Source organism: Coregonus clupeaformis, chromosome 19 (genome assembly GCF_020615455.1).
Source record: "Coregonus clupeaformis isolate EN_2021a chromosome 19, ASM2061545v1, whole genome shotgun sequence".
Classification (NCBI taxonomy): Eukaryota; Metazoa; Chordata; class Actinopteri; order Salmoniformes; family Salmonidae; genus Coregonus; species Coregonus clupeaformis.
The window spans coordinates 9917503-9935820 of record NC_059210.1 but is presented as its reverse complement, the minus strand read 5'-3'; the positions used below and the strand labels follow the sequence as shown (position 1 = coordinate 9935820).

At 44.0% G+C, this 18318-nt stretch overlaps 1 protein-coding gene across 4 annotated transcripts; it reads left to right on the top strand.

Moving 5' to 3' along the window:
* The first annotated feature begins 138 nt into the window (after positions 1-138).
* LOC121531624 (CCR4-NOT transcription complex subunit 4) lies at positions 139-17967 on the top strand. Of its 4 annotated transcripts, none has more exons than XM_041836944.2 (13): positions 139-379; positions 2688-2905; positions 3539-3736; positions 6075-6161; positions 8397-8498; positions 8824-8949; positions 9396-9523; positions 9638-9856; positions 12415-12472; positions 12931-13192; positions 13354-13917; positions 14546-14809; positions 15332-17967. In XM_041836944.2, the coding sequence occupies exons 2-13, from the start codon at positions 2732-2734 to the stop codon at positions 15706-15708; spliced, it is 2559 nt and encodes an 852-aa protein (XP_041692878.2). In that variant the 5' UTR covers positions 139-379; positions 2688-2731; the 3' UTR covers positions 15709-17967. The 4 variants fall into 4 exon arrangements, with proteins under 4 accessions (XP_041692878.2, XP_041692877.2, XP_041692876.2 ...); XM_041836943.2 differs by having other exon boundaries at positions 14546-14812; XM_041836942.2 differs by having other exon boundaries at positions 9635-9856.
* The last annotated feature ends 351 nt before the right edge of the window (positions 17968-18318 follow it).

Sequence of the window (18318 nt, the reverse complement as noted above, 5' to 3'; positions counted from 1 at the left end):
CTTACTATACTACTGTATTTCGACTTACTATACTACTGTATTTCAAGTATGTTGATAAAAAAAATCAATTAACTATATTTCCCACAATGCACTGTTGGTATCCTTCTGCGCAGCCTCAGTACGTACTGAATGCTCGCTCCATTCACTCCTCCCTATTTTAATGCTAGCTAAGATGGTGGTTAAAGCGTATCTTTTTTACAGATAAAAAACAAGAAAAGGGCAAAACATCTAACAAGCCTTTTGAATTATAGCGCAATAATAAACCTAACATAATCTAAAGTGTCTATCTATACAAAACTGGACAGTTCAGAGACATCAGCAATCCCCGCCCAATTTGGTGTGACTGTCCCTTTGGAGTGGAATCCCTTTAATACGGACAGTAAGTAGCTAGCTAGCTAGTCGAAACTATTATTGTAACTGTCTGCTAATAATTTCGTGGCAAAATAACATTAGCTCCATGGTGCATGAACGAATTTATACAGTTTCTGCCTCAATGCCATCCTTTTGCATCGTTGCCTTGTTAGTTGTGGATTTAATGAAATGTCAATGGTTTACTGTGTCGGAGTCTGTTAGCTCGCAAGCTAACGTTAGTAGGCCGCAGTCGCTAACTAGCTAGCTAACTCCGAATGCCAGCTTGGTTCTGAAGTTATCTTGTTGGCTAATGTTAGCACTTTCGTTGGTTAACAAGCTGTCACTTTTATATTCACACGACAGTGCCTGTCATGTGAACTTTGGGTATTTGCTCAACGCGAAATGCCAAATGGACGGCATTTTACTCGTTGACTTGGATCTTACTCATATTTTATTGTGTGGGCATCTGACCGGCTTTTTGCGAGCTAGCTAACTAACATATGTTATGCCGCGAGTTAACAGGAGAGAACCATTGAAAACCTTTAGCAACATGCTAACGTTAATTTGCTAACTAGTTGGCTAACATAGTATCAGTCATCTGACATTTGCTGCTTACTTGTACGCCTGCATCATTTGTTGAGCGAGTGGATAGGGGCGCGAATGTCGGCTGTAGTTTAGCAACGGATTTTGAAATGGGCATTTTACCAATTTTATTGTATTGGAAAGTACCTAATGTTAGTTGGCTAACTAGTGTTACCCTTGGCGCTAACGTTAGCTAGAATGTAGTCTAGCTAGTTTATCCATGACAGTTACTTGCAATCAACTAGCTAGCTCACTGGTTCAGTGACTACCAATTTGCAATCTACATTAAAGACCAACGCTAGTTCATCCTCAACAAACCCCAAGATTCAATAGGCCTGTTTTTTTTTTTCAATCAGCCTTTGATATACTGCAGTTGACAGCTACAAGATGGCACGCCCTCCTACTGTCAAAACAACACCACAAAATATATTTGTGGCTGGCTCTCCTTACCACAATCTGCTACTTGTTAACAAGCTGTTGCCAATGACCTGGAACTAACACAGGCAGAAGTTAGTGATGATCCTCATAACATTCAGTTTAGACTACTTGATATTAAGACATCCCTTTACCAGTACCACTAGCTAAGGGAGCAGGTCTGATTTAGGCGTACGTTTTGCGTTGTCGCTAGTGTACTATTCATGTTCTCCACTAAACAGCTTTCCATCCAACCTTTTTTATGCGAGTAAAGTACGTCAGATAAATAAATAAAAAGTCACTACAGGGTTGATGGAAACAGCACATTTGTCAGTACATTTTGCAAATGTCGACTAAACAAAATACTCTAGAAGAGTTGGGATCTTTTTGTGTTGGTAAAATATTGTTTTTGCGAGGAATGTCGTCGGAAATGCTTTTATGTGCAATTATTGATATAATAACCATCATATCAAAGTACATTTGAGTAACGCGATGATATTGTGTGGTCCTCCCACTACGACTCGGGAAAGCATGCAGTTTATTAGGCTGCAGATTAAATAAATGATGAATTTAACAGGGTGATGAAAGTGCAAGGTGATGAGCTTGATGCTCCTTTACATTAAATATTGAGGGTTTTATTCTGGTGACATGATGATCGATGTTTGGCTGCTGTTGACAAATAAAAATGTCACTTTTTTGTCCATAATAATCTAATCATGTAGATAGCCAACCCACACGGTATCTGCGAGCTGTTGGCTAGAGCTGGTGCCAAAACCATCAGTAGAGTTGAAAATGGGATGGAAACACATTGAACCTGTGTTTTTTTTATTCGGTCATCACGCACAGCCTGTTATCAGCAACAAGTCAATTTGATGAAAACACATCTCTGGATGGAACATTTGCATATTGCTTTTATGCAGATTTTAGAATATTTGCATAAATCTGTTGCCTATTGAATGGAAGCCTAGCTATTGTTTACAATTTATTTACCTACTTCAAAAATAGTCCAAAAATAGTTTCTGAGTAGCAGAATTGCCTTTCCAGTCTCTATCCTGTCTCATCTGCCCATGAAATGAAATAATGTATATTTATTGCTGCACTTTTGCACAATGGCTGCTCCTTTTTATCAATCTCATTGTTTTATGTTATGTGTATATCGGTTGTATGGTTGTCACTGTTTTTATTGTTGAATCCTGACTGCACAACACATTTCCCAATTGGGACAATAAAGATAACTTGATCTCTTACTAAAGCTGAACACAACAGATAGTTTCTAAGTAGCTGAATTGTCTCTCTACTTTCGATCCTCTCCCATCCCGTACTACGCTCCTCCCTCCCAGCCCGTGACCAGCCGTGACACCTGCTCCCTTCACCGTGCCGTAGGATGTCCCACAGCCCCGAGATTAAGGAAGACCCTATGGAGTGCCCTCTGTGCATGGAGCCGCTGGAGATTGACGACGTCAACTTCTTCCCCTGCACCTGCGGCTACCAGATCTGCCGCTTCTGCTGGCACCGCATCCGCACAGACGAGAACGGCCTCTGCCCCGCCTGCAGAAAGGTACGTAACCTATCCTAACCACTAACCCTAGCCCTTCTCCTACACTTCTACTGGCACCGCAGCCGCACAGACGAGAACGGCCTCTGCCCCGCCTGCAGAAAGGTACGTAACCTATCCTAACCACTAACCCCTTCTCCTACACTTCTGCTGGCACCGCAGCCACACAGACGAGAACGGCCTCTGCCCCGCCTGCAGAAAATAGGCTGGCTGGCTGGGTGGGGGACTGATACCCAGTTCAACGGTGACCAGGAACAAATGTTGATGTCAATGCAGGGGTTATGGAAATGTGACATACAGTCTAGTACAGGGCTCTCCAACCCTGTTCCTGGAGAGCTACCCTCACTGTAGGTTTTCGTTTCAACCCCAATTGTAACTAACCTGATTCAGTTTATCAACCAGCTAATTATTAGAATCAGGTGCGCTAGATTAGGGTTGGAGCGAAAACCTACAGGACGGTAGCGCTCCAGGAACAGAGTTGGAGAGTACTGTTGTATTATAATGTAATACTACTTTATTCTTCCAACAGAGACAGAAATGATTCTACTCTGCTCCTAACTCTCCCCCAGAAGGATATACCTATAGTATGTACAGGTGAGTTTACCTGTCTTTCTATCTCTTCCCCCTGACATTCAGCCGTACCCGGAGGACCCTGCGGTGTACAAGCCTCTGTCACAGGAGGAGATCCAGAGGATAAAGAACGAGAAGAAGCAGAAACAGACCGAGAAGAAACAGAAGGTGACAGAGAACAGGAAGCACCTGGCCAGCGTCAGGGTAGTTCAAAGAAACCTGGTGTTCGTGGTCGGGCTCTCTCAAAGGCTGGCAGACCCAGAGGTGAGACACACACACACACACACCGAGAGAGAAATGGAGCAGAGTCGACAATATAAGCCTTCTACATTAATATACACTGAGTGTACAAAACATTAGGAACACGTCTTTCCATGACATAGACTGACCAGGTGAAAGCTATGATCCCGTATTGATGTTACTTGTTAAATCCACTTCAATCAGTGTAGATGAAGGGGACGAGACAGGTTAAAGAAGGATTTTTAAGCCATGGATTGAGACATGGATTGTGTGTGTGTGCCATTCAGAAGGTGAATGGGCAAGACAAAATATGTAAATGCCTTTGAACAGGGTATGGTAGTAGATGCCAGGCAAACCAGTTTGTGTGAAGAACTGCAACGCTGCTTAATTTTTCACGCTCAACATTTTCCCATGAGTATCAAGAATGGTCCACCTCCCAAAAAGGACTTCCAGCTAACTTGACACAACTGTAGGAAGCATTGGAGTCAACATGGGCTATCATTCCTGTGAAATGCTTTCAACACCTTGTAGAGTCCATGTCCCGATGAATTGAGGCTGTTCTGAGGGCAAAAGGGGCTGCAACTCAATATTAGGAAGGTGTTCCTAATGTTTGGTATACTCAATGTAGATATACTATATCAAGATAGGCCTAGATCTTTTTAGTTTTTTGTTAAGGTTGCAAAATGCTAGGAAGCTTTCCTGAAATTCCCAGGTTTTCCAGAAATTGGGAATCCTACCACTAGGATTTTTTGGAAAACCTGGGGATTTTGTGAGTTTCCTGAATTTTGTAACCCTAGTTGAAGTACCCTTTGAGGGTTTTTCTCTTAAAGCCTCACCGACCCAGAGGTGAGTCCAACATCAGTAGTGGAGGAGACATCTAGGTACTTAGTTGTTATAGGATGTCCATATTTTCTCATCTGTTTTCAGCTAAATGCCATAGGTTTCTTCTGTAAGTAAAATGTAATGTGAGTATACTATCCCATTCCCTCTACAGTTAACCCATGCATACCTTTTTGCCTGGGCAATGTTTTTTGCTGCTTATGCGCTGAGTACATAGTTGTATCATAGAGTACTTGATGTCCACAGATGCCGATGGAGATAAAAGCATTTAGCACATTGATTGGAAGTAATTTGAACACGCGCCAAATCTCCTAAAGTCCCCACCCCTCCACTTTGCTTCAGTCATTAAAGGGATACTGCGAGATTTCGAGACTTGGTGTCGTTTTTCCTCATATAGATGTATAGAGGTCACAATGTTGGATCTGTCCCGTGGGCAGCGTCTGTGAGCCCGTGGGCAGCGTCTGTGAGCCCGGGGGCAGCGTCTGTGAGCCCGGGGGCAGCGTCTGTGAGCCCGTGGACAGCGTCTGTGAGCCTGTGGGCAGTGCCATTCAGATGGATACAGCGTTGCGATCTCTATAATTCTCTATGTGACAATGGGACAGAGAATGAGGAAGTGGATAAAATCAATTTTTTTAAAAAGATTATCAGTAAAATTTAACGAATGTATAAAATATTGATGACTATGTATAGCTTATTAGCTTTGTAAGTAAATGACCAACCACACAGCTTTGGGTAGTTAGATTTATTTCCCTGCTTTTGGGAGGAGCTGGCTAATGTACCGGAAGACTTCCAGCAATTGCGCTAAGCTAACGATATGCTAACTTCAATCATCTCCAAACTGCACACAGAGACATAAAAATGGTATCAATGAGCTCTTCTGACTCTGGGGAAGTAGAACAAGGACCTACATCCCTTTAAGTCGGGGCTCCCCAACCCTGTTCCTGGAGCGCTACCGTCCTGTAGGTTTTTACTCCAACCCTGTTCCTGGAGCGCTACCGTCCTGTAGGTTTTTACTCCAACCCTGTTCCTGGAGCGCTACCGTCCTGTAGGTTTTCGCTCCAACCCTAATCTAGCGCACCTGACTAATAATTGGCTGGTTGATAAGCTCAATCAGGTTAGTTACAACTGGGGTTGGAGCAAAAACCTAAAGGAGGGTTGCTCTCCAGGAACAGCGTTGGAGTAAAAACCTAAAGGAGGGTTGCTCTCCAGGAACAGGGTCGGAGTTAAAACCTAAAGGAGGGTTGCTCTCCAGGAACAGGGTCAGAGTTAAAACCTAAAGGAGGGTTGCTCTCCAGGAACAGGGTCAGAGTTAAAACCTAAAGGAGGGTTGCTCTCCAGGAACAGGGTCGGAGAGCCCTGCTTTAAGTAGTTAGACGAAGATTTCATCTCGCTATTCTGTTACCTGATCATATTTCTGGTCTGCTGACCTAGCTGTACTTGTTTCCCCTCTCAACTGTATTTATTAAGGTCTGTTTGTGAAACATGTCTCAATCATCATTCCTGTCTTCGTTTTTTTCCACAGGTTCTAAAAAGGCCAGAGTATTTTGGGAAGTTTGGGAAAATACACAAGGTGGTCATCAACAACAGCACATCATATGCAGGTTCACAGGTAAGAACTGGTTCTATGTGGCTCAGTTGGGAGGAGGGCGGCTCAGTTGGGAGGAGGGCGGCTCAGTTGAGTTGTATCGCTGCAGGGATCACATACACATACTAAAATATATAAACTCAGCAAAAAAAAGAAACGTCCTCTCACTGTCAACTGCGTTTATTTTCAGCAAACTTAACATGTGTAAATATTTGTATGAACATAACAAGATTCAACAACTGAGACTGAACAAGTTCCACAGACATGTGACTAACAGAAATTGAATAATGTGTCCCTGAACAAAGGAGGGGTCAAAATCAAAAGTAACAGTCAGTATCTGGTGTGGCCACCAGCTGCATTAAGTACTGCAGTGCATCTCCTTCTCATGGACTGCACCAGATTTGCCAGTTCTTGCTGTGAGATGTTACCCCACTCTTCCACCAAGGCACCTGCAAGTTCCCGGACATTTCTGGGGGGAATGGCCCTAGCCCTCACCCTCCGATCCAACAGGTCCCATACGTGCTCAATGGGATTGAGATCCAGGCTCTTCGCTGGCCATGGCAGAACACTGACATTCCTGTCTTGCAGGAAATCACACACAGAACGAGCAGTATGGCTGGTGTCATGCTGGAGGGTCATGTCAGGATGAGCCTGCAGGAAGGGTACCACATGAGGGAGGATGATGTCTTCCCTGTAACGCACAGCGTTTACATTGCCTGCAATGACAACAAGCTCAGTCCGATGATGCTGTGACACACCGCCCCAGACCATGACGGACCCTCCACCTCCAAATCGATCCCGCTCCAGGGTACAGGCCTCGGTGTAACGCTCATTCCTTCGATGATAAACGCGAATCCGACCATCACCCATGGTGAGACAAAACCTTGACTCGTCAGTGAAGAGCACTTTTTGCCAGTCCTGTCTGGTCCAGCGACGGTGGGTTTGTGCCCATAGGCGACGTTGTTGCCGGTGATGTCTGGTGAGGACCTGCCTTACAACAGGCCTACAAGCCCTCAGTCCAGCCTCTCTCAGCCTATTGCGGACAGTCTGAGCACTGATGGAGGGATTGTGCGTTCCTGGTGTAACTCGGGCAGTTGTTGTTGCCATCCTGTACCTGTCCCGCAGGTGTGATGTTCAGATGTACTGATCCTGTGCAGGTGTTGTTACACATTGTCTGCCACTGCGAGGACGATCAGCTGTACGTCCTGTCTCCCTGTAGCACTGTCTTAGGCGTCTCACAGTACGGACATTGTAATTTATTGCCCTGGCCACATCTGCAGTCCTCATGCCTCCTTGCACCATGCCTATGGCACGTTCACGCAGATGAGCAGGGACCCTGGGCATCTTTTCTTTTGGTGTTTTTCAGAGTCAGTAGAAAGGCCTCTTTATTGTCCTAAGTTTTCATAACTGTGACCTTAATTGCCTACCATCTGTAAGCTGTTAGTGTCTTAAAGACCGTTCCACAGGTGCATGTTCATTAATTGTTTATGGTTCATTGAACAAGCATGGGAAACAGTGTTTAAACCCTTACCGATCACTGCACCTGAACACAGCACATCTGTAATTAGCCCACCCAACTACCTCATCCCCATATTGTTATTTACATTTGCTCATTTGCACCCCAGTATCTCTATTTGCACATCATCTTCTACACATCTATCACTCCAGTGTTAATACTAAATTGTAATTATTTTGCACTATGGCCTATTTATTGCCTTACCTCCATAACTTACTACATTTGCACACACTGTATATAGATTTTCTATTGTATTATTGACTGTACGTTTTGTTTACCCCATATGTAACTCTGTGTTGTTTTTATCGCACTGCCTTGCTTTATCTTGGCCAGGTCGCAGTTGTAAATTAGAACTTGTTCTCAACTGGCTAACCTGGTTAAATAAAGGTTAAATATATATATATATATATATACATATATATTTTTTTTTTTTAAATTAAAAAATGAAGATCTGTGAAGTTATTTGGATTTTTACAAATTATCTTTGAAAAACACTGTCCTGAAAATGGGACGTTTCTTTTTTTTGCTGAGTTTACATACTCACTGTACTGTCAATTACTTTGGAGGAAAGTGCCTGCTAAGTGAGAGATCATAAGAAGTGGGATTGAATTCAAAAGCAAGTGGGTTCGTCTCAAATGTAAAATAGGAAGGTGGTGACATGAACTACATCTCTAATAAAAAATTAGCTGTGTGTTTCTTATGACCTATTCTGAATATTATTTTCACTGTTTTCTGATCCACAGGGTCCCAGTGCCAGTGCATATGTCACCTATATCCGCTCTGAAGACGCCCTCCGAGCGATACAATGTGTAAACAATGTAGTAGTGGACGGCAGAACACTCAAGGTGACCGGAACAGACATTCTCGGACGCAGATTAAACCAAATCCTGGATTACAATTGTCAATGGAGATATTCCATTGAGCTTGTGTTTTAGTCCAGGACTAGGCTTAATCTGTGTCTGGGAAACTGGTCCTAGAAGTAACTGTTTTGTTGACGTATTGTAAGGAATGTTATCAAATAAAGGACTATCTAATCTTAAATGCTGTATGACCTTTGTCTTAGATAAGTAATAATATGATGCATTAGAGGGCACCTCAACTAAAGAGAACATTCATCACAAGTAGATTTTAACTGAGCTTTCCTTTCTGTATGTTTTTTCAAAAATGCAGGCTTCTTTAGGTACAACAAAATACTGCAGTTACTTCCTCAAAAGCATGCAGTGTCCCAAACCAGACTGTATGTATCTACATGAGCTGGGGGATGAGGCAGCTAGCTTTACTAAAGAGGAGATGCAGGTAAACAAACCTTTTATTCTTCCTGTGTGATTGTTGGTGGGTGACTAGAGATGCCAGATGTACTTTCTCTTGACGTCATGCGGTGTACTTGCCTGTGTGTCTACCTTGTCCCAGGTTAGATCATGTTCTTCCTATTCTCTTGGAGGATGTTTCTGTATCTGCCTTTCCAACCATGTTCTTACTTAAAGGGGCTTTGGACCTCAGCATTAATGGGAGCATTGTGTCAGGTGTCTGTGGTGAACAGTGGGAACATTGAGTCAGGTGTCTGTGGTGAACAGTGGGAACATTGAGTCAGGTGTCTGTGGTGAACAGTGGGAGCTTTGTGTCAGGTGTCTGTGGTGAACAGTGGGAGCTTTGTGTCAGGTGTCTGTGGTGAACAGTGGGAGCATTGTGTGTTATGATTCACTGCTTAAATGACTTAACGTTATTATGTTTGTGTCCTTTAGGCCGGGAAACACCAAGAATACGAGCAGAAACTACTCCAGGACCTCTACAAAATGAACCCCAGCTTTCTACAAACCTCAACGTGTGCAGGGGAAAAGTCAAAAAGCAGATCTTCAAATTCTACACAAAGGTATGTTTTGGTTCTCCTCCCTCTACCCAACAGAAAATATTTGTCCTGGAGGCCTCTATCGATTTGTTCCACACAACATCCCTTTATTGGATATTTGTCCATTTATCACAGCAGACCGAACAACGGCAATGGCAAGGATGGGTGGCCGACGCTATCGGGGTATGGTGGCAAACTGGCCAATGGGCTGTCAGAGGACAGGAAGTCTCCCCCGCTGCTAGTCTGCTGCCTGGACCCAGATGTCATGACCTCAGATGGGTTAGGACTTGGTCTGGGGCTGGACACTGAGTTGGGTGCTGCCCTGTCCCCCTTCTCCTCTAACTGTGACAGCAACAGGTAATATGGAACAAGGGTTCTCAAACGTTTTGGGGCTGTGGACCTCTTTTGTGAAAGCACCCCCTCATAGTCAGAACAGAACTTGAGTGCGATTTAAAAAATAAATAAATAAAAATCGCCTACAAGGAGTTTTATTATGACGTCTGTAGTATGGTCAGATGAACCAAGTCTCAGCCCCGGGGAAAAAACATTTAAAAGGCACACCTCTTAGCATTGGAGAGAAAATGTTGCACCTTTAAAGCTAATTTCCTGTAATTCTACACATTTTGTCATGGGGCAGAGATGTTTTTATTGTTGCAGCTGTCAAGCTAATATCCTGTAATTCTACACATTTTGCCATGAGGCAGAGAGAACTTTGCTGTTTTTAAATCTTATATTAAAGTGCAGTTATGTAAAACCTAAAAAAATGGGGGGAATAGTATTGAGTTGAAAAATGTATAATTGGTGGATTACTGTGGATACCATTATGCCTGTGAGCCTCCAAGGTCCATGTTGCCCAGGGTTAAGAACCTAAATTGTAGATTAATAATATTACACACTTGTAAATTAATCAATGGATCCCTTGGCCAAAAGTATCTTTGTAATATTCATTTAAAAAATGTGTGTGTGGATAGATGGATATATAGAGATCTGCGCGGGCCCCATGCAGTACCATGACCCCATTTTGAGAACCCCTGATATACAGTGCCTTCAGAAAGTATTCATACCCCTTGACTTATTCCACATTCTGTTGTTACAGCCTGAATTCATATATATTTTTTAAATATATATATATTTCTGTCCATCTACACACAATACCCCATAATGACAGTGAAAACATGTTTTTAGAAATTTGTGCGCATTTATTGAAAATGAAATACAGAAATATCTAATTTACATAAGTATTCACACCCCTGAGTCAATACTTTGTAGGATCATCTTTGACAGCGATTACAGCTTTCTGGGTAAGTCTCCTAAGAGCTTTCCACACCTGGATTGTACAATATTTGCCCATTTATTCTTTTCAAAATTCTTCAAGCTCTGTCAAGTTGATCATTGCTAGACAACCATTTTCAGGTCTTACCATAGATTTTCAAGTAGATTTAAGTCCAAACTGTAACACGGCCACTCAGGAACATTCACTGTTTTCTTGGTAACCAACTCCAGTGTAGATTTGGCCTTGTGTTTGAGGTTATTGAAAGGTAAATTCATCTTCCAGTGTCTGGTGGAAAACAGACTGAACCAGGTTTTCCTCTAGGATTTTGCCTGTACTTAGCTCCATTCTGTTTATTTTTTATCCTGAAAAACTCCCCAGTTCTTAACGATTACAAGCATACCCATAACATTATGCAGCGACCACTATGCTTGAAAAATGGAGAGTGGTACTCAGTAATGTGTTATATTGGATTTGCCCCAAACTTAACACTTTGTACTCAGAACAAAAAGTTAATTGCTTGCCACATTTTTTGCAGTATTACTTTAGTGCCTTATTGCAAACAGGATGCATGTTTTGGAATATTTTTATTCTTTACAGGCTTCCTTTTCACTCTGTCAATTAGGTTAGTACTGTGGAGTAACTGCAATGTGGTTGATCCATCCTCAGTCTTCTCCTATCACAGCCATTAAACTCTGTAACTGTTTTAAGGTCATCATTGGCCTCATGGTGAAATTCCTGAGCGGTTTCCTTCCTCTCCAGCAACTGAGTTAGGAAGGACGCCTCTATCTTTGTAATGACTGGGTATATTGACACACCATCTAAAGTGTAATTAGTAACTTCACCATGCTCAAAGGGGTATTCAATGTCTGCTTAATTTATTTTTACCCATCTACCAATAGGTGCCCTTCTTTGTGAGGCATTGGAAAACCTCCCTGGTCTTTGTGGTTGAATCTGTTTGAAATTCACTGCTCGACTGAGGGACCTTACAGATAATTGTATGTGTGGGGTACAGAGATGAGGTGGTCATTCAAAAATCATGTTAAACACTATTATTGTACACAGTCAGTCCATGCAACTTATTATGTGACTTGTTAAGCACATTGTTACTCCTGAACTTATTTAGGCTTGCCATAACAATGAGTTTGAATACTTATTGTAAAAATTGTGAAAAACATTATTCCACTTTGACATTATGGGGTATTGTATGTAGGCCAGTGACGACAAAAATCTCAATCTAATTTAAATTCAGGCTTTAACACAACAAAATGTGGAAAAAGTCAAGGGGTGTGAATACTTTCTGAAGGCATTTTAGAATAATATTACTTTATTAGTCAATTTTACAATTACAACAGAAATGTTAAAGTAACAGGTAATATACAGTGGAGGGTTAAACCAAGCTGTACTGAGAAGCCAGGCAGTACTATTCTGTACTGGTTATGCATTCACTGTTGTTGCTGGAAACGTGCTGAAAAGGACTGTGTGAACAGAGAATCCAAGCCAGCCCAGTTTGGTTCAGGTCAGCACAATAGAGTGAAAAGGTTATAACTCACAGGCCAGACTGGTCTCCTTTTGGACCCTTTTAAATGCTGGTGGTGGTGGTGGTGGGCCGTGAAGATCATAGTCTGTTTCTGTTTCCCTCTAGTCCCAGCGACAAACCTCCGGAATCAATAGGTAGGGTGAATGGAGAGACTTTACAACAGGTAAGAAGACATTTTACATTTTAGTCATTTGGCAGACACTCTTATCCAGAGCGACTTACAGGAGCAATTAGGGTTAAGTGCCTTGCTCAAGGGCACGTCGACAGATTTTTCACTTAGTCGGCTCGAGGATTAGAACCAGCGACCTTTCGGTTACTGGCACAACGCTCTTAACCACTAATCTACCTGCCGCCCCCTTTACTAATGAGTTAAATTCACATGTAGAAGTACAGAAATTATTTAACAATTTTAAATGTATTTTCATGATTTTTATAAATGTATAGATAATTACTTTATTACATGAAGTACATAGTGATGTTATTAGGGAAATTCTTGTTATATCTATCCAGAGTATACAGTCTCTTCTAAGCCTTTTCCAATGTTGGTTTTCATTATGAGTTATTATTTCTTACAAATAGTACAATCTCACAGACATTACCCTTGTCCTCCCCCCTCTCCAGATGCCTAACAGTGAGTCCCCCTCCCCTCCTCCGGGGCTGACCAGACCCCCCAGCAGTCTGGTGGTTCCCATCAGTGTAGTGGACCTCACTGCCCGCTCACCCTTCGAGGGGGCCGCTGCAGAGTCCCAGTCCCTGTTCTCAGACAACAGTAACTTCAGACACCCCAACCCCATCCCGTCCGGCCTGCCCCCCTTCCACAGCTCGCCTAGAGGGGGATCTGACTGGCCCATGACCCCTGAACCACAGAGCCTCTTCGCATCAGGTGGGTTGTGTGGGGCAGAGACACTGACACACACACTGTTAGCAGACAATGCTTCCTTTGACAGTGCAGTGTCTGCTCCACTGCGTTTCAGCTAGACAGCCTTCATTATGGTTTGAAACATAACCACTAGATAACGTTTCATCCTTCTCTCCCTTCCCCAGACACAATACCGGTCTCGTCCTCTACAGACTGGCAAGCGGCCTTCGGCTTCGGCTCCTCCTCCAAGACACAACAGCAGGACGACGACCTGGGCTTCGACCCCTTCGACATCACGCGGAAGGCCCTGGCTGACCTCATAGAGAAGGAGCTGTCAGTCCAGGACCAGCCCAGTCCCCTGGGGTCCCCTGGCCCCTTCAGCCTCCACCACCCCGGCTCCCACCACAGCCTTCACATCCCCCCCTCCAACCCCAACCATTTCCCCAGCAGCATTGGACCTCCACCCCGCCTTTCTCAGCTCCACCACAGGCAAATGTATAGTTCCTTTAGTTTCCCTGGTTCTCAGAGTCAGAGCAGTCATCATGGTGGAGGTCAGGCTGCCCATGCTGCCGCTGCCTCTCAGCATCCCTGGATGGACATGCCTCCCTCGGCCTCGGCACGCAGCAATAACCACCTCCTCTCACACTTGAGCCACTCGGCCAACGCTGGAGGGGGACGTGGAAACTTCCTGGACTTGAGCATGCCTCCTCAGCGCCACAGTACAGGGCTGGGAGGGATCCCCATATCAGGTAGGTTGTTATAAGACATTTTAGTCATTTAGCAGACGCTCTTATCCAGAGCGACTTAGTTAGTGAGTGCATACATTTTATTTGTATTTATTTTTCATACTGGCCCCCCGTGGGAATCGAACCCACAACCCTGGCATTGCAAATGCCATGCTCTACCAACTGAGCTACACGGGATAAGACCCTGTCTCTGTCTTCTGGGAGTGTTGAGGCCAGGGGTCAGTTATATGTCCTGTCTCAATTCAGGAAGTAAACTAAAATTGGAATTGGAATTTCAGTTTACATCCTGAATGGACTGAATTGAAATGCAATTGACCCCAAACCTGTTTGAGTCATGTTTAATACAATCTGTCCAGTATGACCATAACAAGCATTGAATGTCAAAATGTCATAGTTTTCCCTGTTTCTACCATGTTATTTTGACCTTGCGGGAAACAAATTACATGTAGATATAGTTCTGTTTTGGCCACAAGATGGCAGTCCAAAGCCACCTGTGAAGATGTGGATTCATCAAACGTCTTTATTAAATGTCTAGAAATATCTACCGTTTATGTATTTTTTTTACAGAAGCAAATCAGCACGGCTTATTTTCTAATTTCTCCTTAATGAAATAAACATGTTCTCTCTCTAGAAAGCAGCTGTTCTATAGACGGCCTTAATGTGAAAGAATGGCAGGCTGGCCTGAGAGCTCTCCTACCCAACATCAACATCAACTTCGGTGGTCTCCCCAACTCCTCCTCCTCTTCCTCCTCCTCCTCCTCTTCCTCCAGTGTGAACCACATCGGGCGGCCCAACTACATGGGGGGCATTGGTGGGCTCCACGGGCCAGGGGGACTCTCACACAGCCTCAGCTGGGACGGTACGGCCAGCTGGATGGACCCAGCGATCATCACAGGTAGTGAGTAACCACAGACGCATTTATTACACAGGTGTTATACGATGATGATTACTTTTATTATATCAAATTCATTCTGTCTAACAATTTATGTTATTATTTACGCTATTAACTTATTAAGATACATTTGAAAGTGTTATAAGCAGAGTCTTGACATTTCATCTTTATTTAGCCAGGATACTCTACTCACCAACAATAGTCACTGTTTTCCAGGGAGGTCTGTAGAAACCACTAAAGATACTAAATGGAAGTGGGGGCATCTACTCTCCTACTCCAGGGTTTCTCAAACTGGGTCCGGGGACTCCCCTCCCCCTGGGTCCGTTGTGGTTTTTGCCCAAGCACTACACAGCTGATTCAAATAATCAAAGGCTGATGATGAGTTGGTTATTTGAATCAGCTGTATAGTGCTAGGGCAACAACCAAAATGTGCACCCAGGGAGGGCCCCGGGACCGAGTTTGGGAAACCCTGTCCTACAGTTCCCACTCACCCATCTCTCTCTCTCTCTCCTCTCTTCTCTTCAGGCATCCCAGCCTCAGCAGGTAACAGTTTAGACCTTTTCCAAGAGGACCAGAACCCTCCCCACTGGCTCAAGTCCCTCCAGGCCCTGACAGAGATGGACGGCCCTGCCCTGCCTAGCTCCTCCCTTCCCCAGCAGCCCCAGAACCAGCAGCACCATCCCCAGTCCCTCCACAGCCACCACCATGGCCTCCTAGACCAGGCTGCCTCACACCCACACCTCCCCCTCCACCACAGAGCCGGCTCCGGCTGGGCCCAGCCCAAACAGGCCATCCCCAGCCAGTTTCACAGCCCTCCCCCAGGCTTCCAGACAGCCTTCAGACCCCCAGGCCAGAGCGCTGCAGAGCTGCTACAGAGTACCGCAGCCGGGGACCGACACTAAACTAAAGACGGATTACAGCAGTTTCCTAATTCCAATCCCCTACCTAATGCCATACAGATACAGTACACACACCAATCTACAGATGATCAGATTATGAAAAATTATTAGCTAACAAAATAACAAAGCTTTCTTTCTTTCTCCTTCCAACTTCATTTTTTTCCGGTTCTGACGGCCTATTTGTTTGTTCGTTTAGTTTTCCGTGGCACATGACATGCATTGCCAGGTACCCCTTTTGGTCTAAAGTAAACCGCCTTACTGTGAGCTCCAGTAATCAGGGGTGTTCAGTAGTGAAACGTTTTGAAAACGGGAAATTAGTGTTTCTTACTGGACAGATAAGTCCATGTAGTCCCTGCCGGTATCAGTTAGTTTTCTTCCGTTTGGTGCATAATGAATACGACCCAGGTGAATTGTTTGGGATCAGACCGACTGCTGTGAGCTTCACTTGAGGTCCGTCTTTTATGATCTAGATGAGAACAGGAGCAGTGTTAGGTTTTGTGACACCCAAGTCAATAACTACAAACGCACAGGAAACAAGATTAGCTAACGTGAGTAATTTAAGAAGTAAACTAATGATTAAATATGAAATGGGTGAAAGAAATGAAGTCACAATTCCACTTCTTTGAGGATGAAGCAACAAACTGAATGGTAAATCTGCTCTTAAAGCTTTGCCCCAAAGACACTCATCCTCCCCCCTTTGAACAGAACAGGAGACTGAATGAAATTGTTTACCCTCCCTCGCTGCAGAGAAGCCCCAGAGCGGTTAACTTTGGGCATGTTCATTTAAGGAGAAAATGCCTTAAAGTTTAACGGTTTAAGAGGTATGGTTGAGAATCTTTAGAGAAGTATAGTTGAGAGGGACTTGTTGTAGTTCAGATGACAGAAAATGATGCGGACCGAGATGGGCACAGACTAAGACGTTAGGAGGGGGGAGTTGAGGGCACAGCCAGGCTATAAATGCTACGGGATCCATGTTAGACAGGGTCGCAATGGTCACGTTCCAGGCCGACTAGATTGCAGTCGTGCTGCACTCACTCAGCAACCAATGATCGACTTTGAAGTCGGTGACAGACTGCTATATCATATATGTGGTTAGCTGAGATAACCGATCAGCTATACCTGATTAACTGGTTAGCTGAGAACACCAATCCAGGCGTTGTGAGATCTGGCAGGCAACCACAATGTACTCTGCCTGGAACGCGCCCAACCAATGACTTGTCTTGTACAGGTCATTAAAACCAACGTTGTTCCCTTTGGGCTCAGGGGTCATGGTGCCCCATCCTGTAGTAGAGGGAAGATTCAGTTGAACCTCTGTATCAGAGGATGTAGCACTGCCTAACTGGAGGTCCGGCCGACGGGGTTAAAGAGTTATAGTCTCACCACGATTCTCGGGTTGGAAGAAGAATAGGCCTAGTCTCGCGATACCAGACCTCGGCACGTTAAGTGCTAATTCTGGGGAAACTTAGAGCGGCTGGAGTCCCAGGTTAGAACGAAGAACAATATTTAAAGACTGTGTTGTGAGTGAAGATACAGGCTAATACTGGGACATCCTGAGAGCCAGGGTTTAGTATGATACTCACAGTGCCACTGTGTGGCACCTACAATAGCTAAACCCTTATCAGGAGAGTCACCAGAAAGCAGATGGAACAGAGAAAAGGGGTTGATGAAAAGGCTTCCCAGATATGCAGGTCAGAGCTAATACTAATAAGGGTAGCGCTAGCGTAACAAGTTTCCCCCCTGTTAAACCCGTGAGGGCTTTCAACGAGGCCTTACCGTGAATTAATGAGAAAAGGAGCTTGAGTGATTGGCTTGGGAAATAGTGTCACCATGTTCTGATATGCATCTGTATAAAAAAGTATGAGAATTTTAAATAATGCAATGTGATATCGGAAAGTGCTACAAGACAAGATGACAAACGACGGCTTGCAATTTAATCCAAGGAGCTCTCTGCCTTTCTCTGGGCCAAGAGAATGAATAACCTGTCCTCCCTTCACAGCCTTTTTCTTTTTAAGTCTTAACTCTATGATCTGTCCCTCTTTCTCTCTCTCTGTTCATCTCTCCCTTTTTCTCTCTCCTGCTGTCCCCTATTAAAACAGTATTCACCAGAAACAAGAACTGATCCAGGAGAAACCAACATAGTCCGTCGTACTACCGTGGTTTTTAACATGGGGCTGAGTTAAACGCTCATTGAGGAGCTTAAAGGAATTGAACTGTCCTCTGCAGGTCTGGAAAAAGAAACCTTAAATAAAACGGAAAACCCCAGTGCTCGACTTGGCTCTTTTTGTTTCACAGATTCACACTGTTTCTCACGTTTCCATGTCATTCAAGTTCAAGTATTACATTGGTTGTTCTAAACTGTCATAACATGTTGATACAGCCAGTGTAACAACTCCTAGGGTCTGTTTCCTGGACACGGAATTATCCTATCCTGGACTAAAAACCTATTTCAATGGAGAATGTCCATTGAGCATGCTTTCTAGTCCAGGACTAGACTTGATCTGCACCCGGGGAACAAACCCTTAATGTTTCTGATGTAACGTAAGCTTGATCTCCACAGCATGAAGACCTGCATTTTAAGACCAGTAGAAAATTAGAACGTCCTTAAATGTGCCA

What these genes read in the sequence shown, in the direction of transcription:
- LOC121531624 (XM_041836941.2), top strand. Translation starts at nt 2,732, where the DNA reads ATGTCCCACAGCCCCGAGATTAAGGAAGACCCTATGGAGTGCCCTCTG. An exon ending in CATCATATGCAGGTTCACAG is followed by an intron (nt 6,162 to 8,396) that starts GTAAGAACTGGT and finishes TCTGATCCACAG; the next exon opens with GGTCCCAGTGCCAGTGCATA. An exon ending in ACAGAGCCTCTTCGCATCAG is followed by an intron (nt 13,193 to 13,353) that starts GTGGGTTGTGTG and finishes TCCCTTCCCCAG; the next exon opens with ACACAATACCGGTCTCGTCC.